The sequence below is a fragment of the Anopheles aquasalis genome, chromosome 2 (assembly GCF_943734665.1).
Source record: "Anopheles aquasalis chromosome 2, idAnoAquaMG_Q_19, whole genome shotgun sequence".
Classification (NCBI taxonomy): domain Eukaryota; kingdom Metazoa; phylum Arthropoda; class Insecta; order Diptera; family Culicidae; genus Anopheles; species Anopheles aquasalis.
Genome location: NC_064877.1, coordinates 57,628,310 through 57,642,352, shown reverse-complemented (window position 1 = coordinate 57,642,352; position 14,043 = coordinate 57,628,310). Strand labels below are relative to the sequence as shown.

Below are 14,043 nucleotides of genomic sequence, written 5' to 3'. Positions count from 1 at the left end.
ACCGCTGGAATGGAGACAAAAGACGATTAATTAACTACTTTGAAGTGAAAACAATACAAAAGAATACATTTAGATGAATTAACATTTTCGGCATACTGATGTAAATTATGCTTTTTGGTTCGTCATTATTGAACGGAAGCTAGTATAGCACTAACCATATCATAGGCTATTTGTCTACAAATGTACATTTGACAATAGTTTTGAACGATTGGTGCTGGAGGCTGTTGCTGCTGTCGTCGTTGCTGTTTTTGGTGCTCTCGCTGCTGCTGTTACCGTAACGGTGTAGGCTAACGTACCCGCAGGTTGGTTAGCGTTGTGGGTTGTATTGATCAGGGGTTTGTGTGGTAACTTGTATGTGGACGGCTTGAGCGTAATTCATTTTTCACAGATCTTTCAATCAAATTTTCAACCCCGCTGGATAAGAGCATCTTTAATCAGACAGAGTATTTCTTTCAACTTGAACCCTGCTCCAGTACGATATCAACTTTCTTAAATACACTTTTTGGCTTAACTTTTGGCTACTCTGCTGGCTGTACAACCTAACACGATAGCAACTTCACTGAAGTCCCATTTTAAAGGTAATCGAACAAGATGAGTTCTGATCTGACTCAAGACATTCTTGAAATCAAGCTTCAGGTGTGTCTGTGCGTTCCATGATTTATGCTACCGAAGGAATGTGCGCCCACAACGACGTTCAATAAATCACTGAAGGCGTTGTCATTGGCCACCGCACAGCTCACGCCCGTTCGTCTGGCGTGATAAATCATAATTCAACGATGGCGGCCAGCCGTTCATTTCAAATCAAAATCCATTAACTTTGGCTAATGGTATCGGTGTTTGCGAGAAAGTGCGAACGTATCTGAAAAGATACGGCTTTACGCCTCCAAAAACAAACTTCAACTGCTGGCATTATCTCTCTCTCTCTCTTTGTCTCTTCGGCGGCGCCAACGACAGCATAAGCTCCAGCCTTTAAGCCAGTCCATCATCCGTTCGCACTCTAGCTGTTGTGCTGACTTCAAACAAAATATTTTTAGCAAAAACTAAACTGCAAAACCCATCCACCATTCATTCATCATACATCAACATCGTAAAAAAGAGGGAGCCGAAAGGGAATCCATTAAGCAGAACAATCCACCAAATGTAAAACCACCCAACCCGTGGCCGCCAACCGTCCGCATTCCTCAAATCGATCGAAGTAACAGAGAAAAAAAAACCGAGCAGCAAAAAGAAACTAAAACCGTTGACATAAACTCACCCCCAGCAAAACCACACCCCCCCTGGCCAGAGCATCGGTTGATGTGGAATTGTGGTTCGCCACCGACCACTTACCGACCCGTCGAACGAATAATACGTTCGCCCTTCATTTCACGAAAAATGACGAAACGGAAAATCGGCACAACAACAACGACATCCATCCGAGAAGAAGAAGGAGGAGGAAGGGCACAAAGCATCCCGTCCATCGGACGTTTTCTCCTTTGCAATCCTTGACATCATAACAATCGTCCATTTTCTTGGATCGTTGGCGGTGGCTCGACTCAAGCGTTGACCACCTTTTTTCTGGCTAACCACGGCCCTTCGGTGACGAATGTTGATGACAGAGAGAGGGAGAGCGATGGTTTTCAGTTTAGGCGCCTTCGGAGATGAAGCATCATAAAGTCGAGTCTTCGGCATTGTCAACCGCAAAACAGCGCACTTACGAGCCAACATTCGGGTTTCTTGTGTATGCGTGTGTTCAACCGAAAATGTTGCTGATATGGCATTCATATGCTTTTTTGCGAGGCGGACCAGAGAGGAAGGCGTTCAGTAGGCTTAGTGATAACAATACCCTAACCTACTTTCCGGCAACAGTAGAAGAATCAGTTGCTGCTGCTGCTGCTGCTGCTGCTGCTGCTGCTGCTACTAGTGCCCCTGTCGTGCGAACCGTTTGTGGCCGTTTCATAGCACGCCAGTTAAAGCTTAGGAACAAATAGCATTCCGGGACATTGTGTCAAGCACTCCTTAGCCTCCTGTGGAGTACGAGGTGACTGACGTGAAGCAGAAGTAGGATGAAAGAAGAGAAAAACAACCACAACGACGACGACGCCGACGATAAATACACGAAATAAATTAATACCAGCTCCGGTGGTGGTGGGCAACACAATCAATCATCGACGTCGGTCTACCATCGGAAGGGCGAGGGGTGCGAGGGTGGCAGGCGGAAGTGGGGCCGAAGGATGTTTATTTTTCAGAAACGCACATTCGTGTCCTTTTCGGTCGTGTGAACGGAACGTACGCGGAAATGTAGTACATTAATTTTACGCCCCCCTCCTTCCCTCGGACACCCTTATCATCCCTCATCCCCTATCCGTTTTTCCAACACACCCCCACCTCCAAACACAATTCGCCATCGATGGCAGCGTGTTTTTTTGTCCTCTCTATCGGATCTCACCCGCCCACCACCACCTCCAGACTCCTGTTATCGTTTCCGGGGGTGAGTTTGGGGGTCGCGACTGTTGCTCACTGACGTTTCTCGCTTTCGCTTCTCGTTTTATGGCGGACCATTCGGACCTCACCTCACCTCATCAGCGGAGATCGCGCAACGTGCGGTGCTGGGGCTGGGACATCAGCCAACTAGTGGCAGCTATCAGCCGTCGCCGCCGCCATCGCCGCATCCGCATCCACATCCGGCGACCGGATCGTCATTCGGCGTACCGCCACCATCGATGGCCGCGTTTCCGCCGGCGGCGGCGTCGGCGTCCGGGCCGAACAAGCTCTTCACCACCGCCAACAACACGAAAGTCACCGCACAACGGGGCGGCACGGCGTTACTACCGTGCAGCGTCATCAGCCAAACAGTGGCCACGGTAAGTGTATATCTGTGTGTCGTTAAGCGCTTTTTCCCGGACGCGAAAGGCGTGTATCCTGCGGGGTGAAGATAGAAGGAAGCGAAGAGTCGAACACACTTGACCTTGCGGTGCTTGATGTGGGGTTCGTTTTGGGTTGGCCAACCGCACCGCATACGTGCTCGCATTGTGTTTAAACCCTTCGTAAATCAACAATATGTTCGCCAGCAATGGGATATTACGAACACATTTGAGCACAAATTGATTTTAGATAACGGCGGTTGAAGACCGTTTAGACGTCCTGGCAACACAAGTTTGCGCTGAACACAATGCGGCTTTGATATGGAAACAATTGCGGACACAAAATAAATATACAAACATTTAACAAAACCTTGTTGAGACATATGCAACACAAAAGATAGAAAGAACTTCTAAAAGTATAAGTATGGCATCTGTTATTGTTTTTTTTTTGTTTTGCAAAATCCTTCAGCAATCTCCATTATGATGATTTTCGGAGCCACTGAAATACCTCTTATTAATTTTTGTTTTTATTTTGCATAGTTTAGTTTTACTCAGTAGGAAGGATTCTTTTTCATCAGTTCCTTTGTTCAAAGTCCTACATTTTTCTCCTACAGTGCGTTCTACATTTTTCTCAAAAATGTTTTCTGTTGACTTTTTTTCTGCTAAAATACTACTAAGCATGTTTCTAATCAAACAACGCCCCATGTCAGCCAAAATGCATAAGCATATCCTCTAGAGCATATTATATTGATTAACATGAAACATAATTTATCCTTTGCTGTGCTGGCATAAGGAAAGCATCAAATGCTATTAACCTTCTTCTACGATATTAGTGTTTTAAATGACTGCTGTTGTTGCAATAAGAAATTTACTGTTGCAAGTTTTGAGCGATATAACAATTACTTTTCAATGTGTTAAATTTTGTTATGTTTAAGAAAAAGGCTGTAAGTTTAGTTGCAGACCTGACTTGGCTGTTAGGTTAAAAACAAAAACTATCGTGTCGTACTTTTGAATGAACAAACAGGAGATCTGTTTCCCTTGAATTAAGAACCTTATGCTAGCCTTTATGAAATAGGAAACATGTGTACAACTTCTAATGAATGTGCATTTCCGAGAGGACTCTTTTCTGGTTTTCAAATCATACTCGAAAAGCATATTGATCATACTTACTACCTAAAAACGAAATCCAAGATAACCACAGGACAGCCATCGAGAAGCATCCGTTTCATGCGGAAGGCATCGATAAATGCGAAAGTAGAAACACAAACCGTGGTCCATCCTTCCAAGCCGCGTACACGTGGCATTCGAATGATAGACGAAAGACTGGACTGGCAGAGCAAACAGACACACATCGCATTGCCGCGGTTGACCAATCCCGCGCCCTGGACTAACTCCGTTCTATTTTCCGTTCCGTTTCTGTTTTTCTCTTCCTCCCACACTCTCCTGTCACCACCCGCACAGGTATCGTGGATCCGTCGCCAGGACTTTCAGCTACTGACGGTCGGGCTGTCGACGTACAGCAGCGATGAGCGGTTCATGGTGGCACATTTGCGCCACTGGGGCCTCTGGGCGCTCCGGATTAAATCGGTGCGCGCCGAGGACGAAGGCATCTACGAGTGTCAGCTATCCGTTCATCCCGTGCAGTCGGTGTTTGTCGAGCTTAAAGTAGTAGGTAAGTACGTATGTGTGTGCTCTGTATGTGTGTTCGGATACCGATGCTTATCCCTATTGCTTGCACGAGTACAGCAAGACGCTCGCTACCGAATGAGCGGCGTACGTAGCGAAATAGCGAAACCAAACACGAGACTGACAACGCCGGCAAGGACCGTTCCGGGAATCGATCCTACAGAGGATGAAAATAATTTTCCAATAAAAATCCGTTCCTTGTTTCCCTTTTGTTCCGCCATTTTCCTTCCCATGCGCGTGCACGTGGAAGCGAAAATGTATTCCCTGTGTGCCGGGTGGGGAGGCACGTGAAGCTCATGAAAGATTCCACCGGCGACACAAATCCCACCACACCGGCAGTCGTTTTGAAAACATGGAAGCTCGGGTTAGGGACGCAATGGAAAGACCGTCGGTTTCTGGAAACACACGGCCCGTGTGGATCGGATTGAAGCAAAGCGATGGAATAATCTGTAGCTTCATTTTTAACATACGCCAATGCCAGCCGCGCAGCCTTCATTCCTTCTCCTTTTGCTTCCTTCCGGTATACTGCTGCGCGATCGAACGAAATTGATTTTCATCCCCAGTGCCTGTTCGCATATCGTTCAAGATGCAAGAGGTATGACGAGCGAGCTTGCGTGCACGACGGATTTCATTACGGACACCATACCATATCCATCCCGATTGCACGGCCCCATTCTGATGAGCAGTGCGATCGGCGCTAGCATCTTGCTATTCAATGGGTGTATGGGGAAGATGCTGGCTTCAGCAAATGAAACTGTAGTCGATGAGAATGGAGCGAAGGTACAAGTGATGAGAGATGCGTCAAGCGGATGAAGCATTAAAGCGATTAAACGGTAATTTGCCAGCGCATGAGAGGGCTCTGTAGTGGGTATGAATGTTCAAACAGATGTTTTCCTGTCGGCAACATAATTTGCTGTGTGAAACGGGGAAGCAAAGAATTTAGTTTCAGTCTCAATTCGTATAAAAATCGATTCATTTATGGGAATAACTAGGGGATGGTGAGCGCGGATGGTTGTAGTCACTTTGATTTATTGTTGATTTAGTTTGTTAATTGTTATGTTTAGAAAAAAAAACCCCGAATAATCTTCTTCCAATTTCCGTTGCTTCTGAGTTATTTTAAATATTTTTGTAGCTTTGAATTCTCGAATAATAAGTTACCTGCATTTTTTGTTAACTAATTAACTCTTCTAAGGACGCTCAAAACCATCCTGATTACACAATTAATGTTGCCTCAAACAGCGATCAGGCTGAAGTTCACCACAGTTCACATTCTGCCTCCAATCATACTATCAATCAGCAGCATATCGGCAAAGAAGATATTTAACGATCGATTTCATAAAGTAACATAAAACGAAATACAACACGTGACCAACAATTTTCTTTCGCTCTATAACGTATCACCTTGTGGTGATCCATCCAAATATTTCTTTCATTAACCCGTTTGTGATACAATTGCATGCGCATTCTGCATTTACAGAAGCTGAAGCCGAAATCGTAGGAGCACCGGACCTTCACATCGACGAGGGTTCTACGCTGCGATTGGAGTGTAAATTACAACGTGCCACAGAGAATCCCACATTTGTGTTCTGGTAAGTCCCCATGTTCAATCAGACGATGATATTTGTTCGAAAAAATCGTTTTATTTTGTCTTTTTGTTACTCATTGCGTGATCATACAATCCGTCAACCGCGGATTCATATTCCAACGGTCGAATCATCATACGAGAATAGCTCAGTCCTTGATTGGAGTTTTTAAATCGATACCAACCCATGGCGCTCGCTTTGCGTGCATTCATGTACCGTCCGTTCAAATGCGCATCGTAACAACCCTTATACCACCAAGCACCTCCATACTTTTGGGCGCAGTTTTCGTCGCTCTCATCATTGTCTCGATCCAGCGTAGAGAACTTCATTCCCCGATGGTACGCCATCGAGTCACCAGCCGTACCGTTGCACTGTCTCAGGGTTTTAAGACCATACTGCTCGCCTTCATCTCCGATTTCGAATGCATCATACCGGGCATAGGCATAGCGACCCTGAAAGTCCTTAATCTCGACCACCAACTCACTTGGTTGCGTCGAGGTCAGCTGGTGCAGCTTCTCCAGGCTGATCCAGAACTCTTTATTGATGTCACCGAAGCCGTCGCGGTACTCGGTCCAGCTACGCTGAAAATCCAACGATCCATCAAATCGATGCTGCACAACAAGCCATCCACCGCCAAACGCTTGTTGTTCGCAGTACCCAGTGAATAGGAGACACTCCTTGATGCAACGGATGAGATACGGTCCTGAGGTCTTTGATGGCTTATCTTTGCAATTTGCGATCGATACGTCCCAGCCTGATCCTTCGAATTCTGGAATGAGTTCTGGAATGATGATATGCTGCAAAGTTGTCGTTCCTGAAGGATCTTCCGGAAGTTGTGATGAACTTGTAACACTATCGATTGGAACTGGTTGTGTTTGTGTCTCAATCTGTTGTGATGGTGGTTCTTCACTATTTTGTTCCGCTGGTATTGATCCTATGCCATTTACTTCTTCTGTTGGTATGCGATCAGTTGTAGGAATGCCACTTTCTTGCTGCGAGGCTGTTGTTTCTGAATTGTCTTCCGAAAGTCTCGATGCACTTGTCACACTAATCTCAATCTGTTGTATTGAGGGTTTTTCACTATCATGCTCCAATGGTATTGTTCCGGTCCCGTTAAATTGCGCTATCGGTGTTCTAACTGTTGTACCTTCTTCCAGCAAAGGTGTTGCTGTTGTTTTATCTGCAGGAACTTCTGGAAGTCGTGTTGAACTAGTGACACTATCTTCACTTTGCTGTGATGGTGGTTTATTCTTCAATCGTGATTGAGCCGTAGCACTAGGTTGTTTTTGGAATGTACGCTCGTTCTGTTGCGGAAGGTATTTGAACACTTTTTCTCGGAATAGCTCATGGTTGGCACACTCCGTTTGCTGGGACAGGATCTCCAAAGTCCGATTTTGTAACAATCCAAAGCTTACACTGAAGGACCCGAAATCATTTCCTAGCCGCTCATCGAGTCGATGCAACGTAATCAAGATACCGACCAGAGTTTTGTCGTGATTTTCACGAATTTTAGTCACCTCTTGACGATGTTCCTGCAGCTGGTTTCGTAAATCAACGAACTTTTGCTGCAAATTATCCACCTTAGTCACCAATCGCTCTATAATGCTTCGCGTCTTTTGATCCGTCGAAGGTGGAAATGGAAACGTACTCTGGGAGGCTTGGCAAACTGATCTTCCCACCAACACAATTGAACACGTTACCAGAAGCCCAACGGATGGCTTCATTGTCCGGGGGGGGGGGGGGGGGGGGGGAATTGTAACGCTGTACAACGGCTTCACGCCACTATCTTACTCGAAAGTTGAATGCAAACTGGTTTTTCTGAACCATTTTTTGCCGAAATGTTTCCGTTCCCACCACGCACATTTGATGGAGCAGTTGATTCATCTTCGACTCTCCTTTCGAAGCGATATAAACGAACAAACAGCCGAGAATTTGCGTAGAACAACCACCACCACGAAGAGAGCTGATAAGATGCTGGAGACGCTGGACGGACACGGACTGACCGAAAAAAAAACCGACCAACTTTCTCGATAATAAACTTATCGCAAGTTGAGTTGCAAACGTTCGTCATCATGTACTGATACTGGTGAGGGCAATGATTTTTACCCCGTCCTCGGCCCAAAAGAGAGATTGATAATGATGTCTTTTGCATATGCTCGATGACCATTACTACAACTACTATCTCAATTGTTCCTTTTCTTCAACTTCCATTCCATTTGCTCTTCCACCACCACGTAGGTACCACGAACAAGATATGGTGAACTTCGATCAGCTGAACGGATTTTCGGTCACACCCTTCCAACCATCGGTTACCGGTGGCCATCACCACCATCTACAACATTACCTGCCCCATCCAGTGCACGGCCACGATGCGCTACCACACTCGGCCGAAGAAGACGAGGACCAGGGGGCCGACTTTAGTCTGGCGGACGACGAGGACGAACTGCAACGTTCGTTAAAGCTGGACCAACGGATCCCTTCCTCATCGGCATCAGCATCGTCTTCGCTGCTGCTCGCATCACTGGCCGCTGCCGCCTTCTCGGCTCACTCCTACCAACATCTGGAGTCCCGTGGAATGGCGGACCTGGTGGATTCGTTCGAGCTTCAAGATCCGGTCGAAGTGCCCGTAACCGATTCCTCCTCGTCCGATGCCACGGACGCCCAGTTGCGTCCTCATAATCATCATCAGCATCAACGGCCACATCACATCCATCATCACCATCAACACCAGCATCAGCATCACCATCAGCATCACCATTTTCCACGGGGTGCGTGGCCAGCGAACTACACCAGTCCGCTGCTGTACTCGCACATCCTGTCACCGGCCCCGAGTGTGCTGACGATCCGGAAGGTTCACTTCAAGCACGCCGGCAATTACACCTGCGCCCCTTCGAATGCCCGTCCGGCCAGCATCACAGTGCACGTGCTGCAAGGTAAGGCGTTCTCCTTGTCCTCCAGCACGCAAGCTTGTCGCCTGGCACTAACACTGGTTCCTCTATTTCCAACAGATAAGAAACCGGCTGCCATGCAGCACGCTAACCGCAGTCAGCTGGATGATGGCGGTAAGCAGTCGAGGAGCGGTGCTGACCACCAGGCCGGTCCAAGCGTGATGATTGTCGTTGTTGCGCTGCTCACAGTCACGGGCGAGTGGCTGGTGGCACGCCACTTATGTAGCAGACGAACGTTCACGCATCGGTGAAACAGAATGTGAATTACACTTGTAATTATGATATAAATACAGAGAAAAAAAAAACAATCAAACCACAGCAGCAGCAGCAGCCATGTGCTGTCCGCCAAGAGGCCAAGATGCTGGGATGAGCACAATGTAGAGAGAATCTATTATTTTGCTAAGGTCGAACGGTAGAAAAAGTTAATATAAAGGAGAGGAATAGGAGGAAAATAAAAGTGAAACAGTATTTTCATCCAACTGCATTTAAGGGAAATACTAGAATATATTCATTTGACTGTGTCAATGTGCAGTTGGTCTGTTGGTCCTTCGTCCTGTCCTTTGCCAGTAGCAACAACGATGCAGAATGTGTGGCTATGGCGCACTCTGTTTTACACACGTCTTTTGCTCTTCTCCCTCCACCTCCTCCTCCTCCTCCTCCTCTACAAACGCACTCTTTCTCCCGATGTCCAACAAAAATCGACAGGAAGTGGTGGTAGCGAGTAGATAGTGAAAATGTTTGTTATATCGCAACGGCAACAACGGTCGAGGTACGGTCTGTCATGATGCGCGTGTTATGCGCACCAGGGGTGAAAATAGCGGGACAGCGAGGGGAATTGAGGAAATAAGGCAAGCTGGCAAAGGCAAAGTATTATTCATATACAGGAAAATCTTACTTGACTTGAACGAACAGCCGACTGCATGGGTTGTGTTTCAGTTCGAATATCTTCCGAAAACGAAGTTGAATTAAGGAATGGTAAGTATTTATACTTGATTGTTAGGTTCTATAAACTAAATTCTGCTGTACATCAATCATTATTTTTACAATACTTTCAACAGTCCAACAACTTGTTTGCTAACTTTTTTTTTTAAGAACGTCACCAACTGTTGAAGAACACCAAGAGCTGTATAATAAGCCTCAACATGTTGTTCGCAGCAGTGACAATTTCTCTACGAGATTTTAAGTCTATCATGCTATGTTGATCTGCTTTACCGGTGTTTGCCACTCTAAGAGCTCGATGATCGGTGATAGGGAACCGATTAACCGACGAGTTCATTAGAGGTTCGTCACTTTATGTGGCTCATGATTAGTGCTAATGCGTAACCAAAACATGTGGATCGTAGTAGCTAGTTAGTTCAACACCATTAATCATGTACTCAACTCGAGAGCATTTACGATGGTTTCTATTTGCATAAGTATGCTTCAATATCCTTCGTCCACACTTCGAACATGCACTTGGCCAGAGAATCAACTTGGTGGAACGAAGCTACAAGCGCTGAAGTTTGAAGCGTTCGTCAAGCATTAAAGCGATTAAACGATAAATTTTCCAGCGCATGAGATAGTTGTGATCTGAATGTTCAAACAGATGTTTTCCTGTCGACAACATAATTCTCTGTGCGGAACGGAGAAGCGTAGAAGTTGTTTTCAATCCCAGAGATTACAATTCGACTTATTTATAACTGAGAGACGACAACGACGCAACTATTTTAATTACTTTTTATTATGTTTTTTAAAAATTATAATGATTTAGAATGAAAACAAGTAGATGAGTAAGCCTCTCTTTTTTCTTTTTTTAAGTTTTCAAGTTATTTTCCCTTTTTTTCACCTTGCATGCGTGCCTTGAATTGTCGAAAAATAACTAGATACCTGAAAATACAAAGCTGCTGGACAAATTTCACGTTTAATAATGTGTTGTTTAGTAAGCATCTGAAAAGCGTCCTTTACACTCTCTTCACGTGCACTCGTTATCTTGGACGCAAAAAAACCCAATCGTTCGTTGGAGCTTTCCCAGACATAAAGGTTGTGAGGCGCATGACGCACATTCTTTCCAGGATATCGCCTATTGCAAAAACCTTCAAATGCATGCGAACACGTCGGATATTATTCATGCTAATTTTGTTTGTGCAAAAATAGCATATTTTCCCATTCTTTATTTTCGCTCTCGTTGTATTTCTCTCTATTCCTCTTTCACTTTCGCTCCCCCTATCCCGCCTTCAAAATATCGTGGTATTATGGCTATGTTTAGCACAAACGTTTCTAATGTTTCTCCCGGCAACACCCACTGTGAGTCGAGTGATTCATTATGGTCCTCGCTACGGAGGCTGCTGAAAGAGTTGCCTCGGTATGATTTGTAAAAACGATAGCGTGTATGGTAAGATGCTACATACAGCGTATATGTTTAGAAGCCAGCAGACTATTTTCGGATAAATTTATGGACTAAACGCAACCCCAGTAAAAAGCGCTTCCAGTTGCAGTTGCATCGTCATCATGATACCTGCCATCGTTTTGTCGTGATTTTCACGAATTTTTAGCTCCTCTTAACGATGTTCCTGCAGCTGGTTTCGTAAATCAACGAACTTTTGCTGCAATTTGTCCACCTTAGCCATCAACCGCTCTATAATGCTTCGCGTCTTTTCGTCCATCGAAGGTGGAAAAGAAACCGTACGTTGGGAGGCTTGGCAAACCGATCTTGCCATCAATACAATTGAATACGTCAGGAAAAGGCAAACAGATGGAAGAAGAACAGAATGAAGCACTGCACTGCTCCTTCACACCGCTATATTGCTCAGAAGACAAGTACCAATTGTGCTAAAGGCTTCTCTTTGAAATATATTTCCCACAACGCGCATTTAACGCAGGTGTTTATGCATCCTAAGAGCACTCTGAAAGTGAATCAAGAGAACGAACAGCTGAAAATGAGAGTGGAACAACCACATACAACTACCACGAAGAGAGCTGATAAGATGCAGCGGCAACCGGAAGGTCTGAGTAACCAAAAAAACCGACCAACTCACATGATAATGGGCTAACCATATGTTGAGTTGCAAACGTTCGTTCCCACATAATGGTGCTGTTGCATTGACTTTTAGCGAAATTTTCACACCTTACTTGATTTGAACAATTTGCCGTTTGCATTTATTGTAACGTTAAATTGCGATTGTTTCAACTGGAAATGATGGGAGCAATTATTCAATTAAAGAGTACTTAAGCTTTTTTCCTATGTTTTAAAAAATGTTTAAAACTAACTGAACACTGCTGTTCATTGGCCATAATGAGCAGCTCGGGTTCCTTTTTGATGAATATTACTTGAAAGCAACCATGTAAGTTTACTTGAAAGCATCCATGAGTAAGCGCATGAATTTACTAAAATAAACTGAAGATGGTCCGTGGCCTCTAAGTAGTGTCTTCGACAAACGATTAAACAATTCATGCAAATTCATGATAAGTGTATTGCAGCATATAATTGATTTTCTTTTATTTACATTTTTTTTTCTTGAGTCTTACCATCATTATTCTTGAGTAGCTCCACCAGTTGTGCCCAATCCAATCCAGTCATCCAATAAGCTCTCCATTATGATTGCGATTATGATTCCTCTATTATGATTGCGAATATGAATAAGCTTTCTATTATAATTGCAACACAAGGCGCACAGTTATAATTAGTGAACAAGGATAAGTCACTTTCGCTGACAATTTGGACCAATCGCAACAATTCCTCCGCTCATATTTTGACTGAACTGACAAACATCAGCAAACGAAATGTATTAAGTAAATTTGTATTCGATTAAATATTCCTTGATTTTCGATAGGGGGTTCTTCTTCTACACCAGAAACCGCACATTTGAAGGATGGGCTTATCGTTTGGCTTCAATGGTTTAAAATGCTTCAAGCAGAACGTCCTAACTTCATGGAAGAAAAGTTTTCGGTAAAATGTTCACAATTTCCATATGCCGGCCTCATGAATGGATTGAGCAAGAACAACCTTTGACTGTGGATCAATGCGGTTTCACTAACCACAAAAATGAAGGCACCGTAAAGCTGTAACCACAAGAACGCACAAACACACATTGCTTCATGATTTATCAGGCGCATATTGCGGTCAACATTTTTATTTCCTTATTGCTTATTTGAATTGTATATAATTGTATCAACAGTTTTTGTTGCTCAAAGATGCCATGAAACCACCATCATTAATCAAAGATTAGATTGGCATTACTCAAATGTTTCTACAAAAAACATTTAATCTATATGAACAACTAAACTTTTTTCTCAACTCTTGGCTACTGTGAGCGTTTTTCCATGCTATAATCACTGATTAGCTCACACTAGAAGAATCGCATCTTCTTCGTTACGTGACAAACTTGGTAAAAAGTTATAGTAACGCTCACCACTAGATGATCGAACAAAGTCGTAACACTTTTGATGCACATAAAACACATTTGGCACCGCGTTGTATAACCTTGCACTATGCTGCAGTTGCAACTCTAGACTAATGCTCAATCTCGTCGATATGACCGCGCCACGGTGCATGACAATCGGACGAGCAATGAGACGCCTTGTGAAAAAAGAAGTATAAACATGGCACGCGAGTGAAGAGTCCCGCTCAAATCGAAAAACGCGTGCCACCCGATTAATGCTACAATCAACAATCAAACGCTTCCCAGATAAGGTGGCCACTTTGCTCGGTAGCATACGCTATGCGGCCGGCATAAAAAAACCTACCGAGCCCTGTCTGGCCATCCGCACAGCGAGACGTACGCCTTCGATTGATGTGTGATTTGAAGAAGCAAGTGACAAAAAATTACCGCAATACCGATTGTAGAGTTATTAGATGGAACAAAAGCAAAACATCCCCTTTCAAATCAGTTGAGCACGGTGTTCCGGCAGCCACTTGCGAGATGACGAATGACTGGCAATCAGTAGTGTTTAGTACGGCACGGGCATAGCCACGCGCTCTGCTACGGAGGATCTTATCCGGATGCG

At 44.6% G+C, this 14,043-nt stretch overlaps 1 protein-coding gene across 1 annotated transcript in view; it reads left to right on the top strand.

Moving 5' to 3' along the window:
• Positions 1-9,891, top strand: part of LOC126571807 (uncharacterized) — a 49,525-nt gene extending 39,634 nt beyond the window's left edge. The window contains exons 3-7 of the mRNA XM_050230634.1: positions 2,566-2,843; positions 4,305-4,515; positions 6,007-6,118; positions 8,351-9,045; positions 9,121-9,891. Of these exons, the coding sequence (XP_050086591.1) occupies positions 2,566-2,843; positions 4,305-4,515; positions 6,007-6,118; positions 8,351-9,045; positions 9,121-9,311 (1,487 nt within the window). The 3' untranslated portion in view covers positions 9,312-9,891. The remainder of the gene's footprint in view (positions 1-2,565; positions 2,844-4,304; positions 4,516-6,006; positions 6,119-8,350; positions 9,046-9,120) is intronic.
• The last annotated feature ends 4,152 nt before the right edge of the window (positions 9,892-14,043 follow it).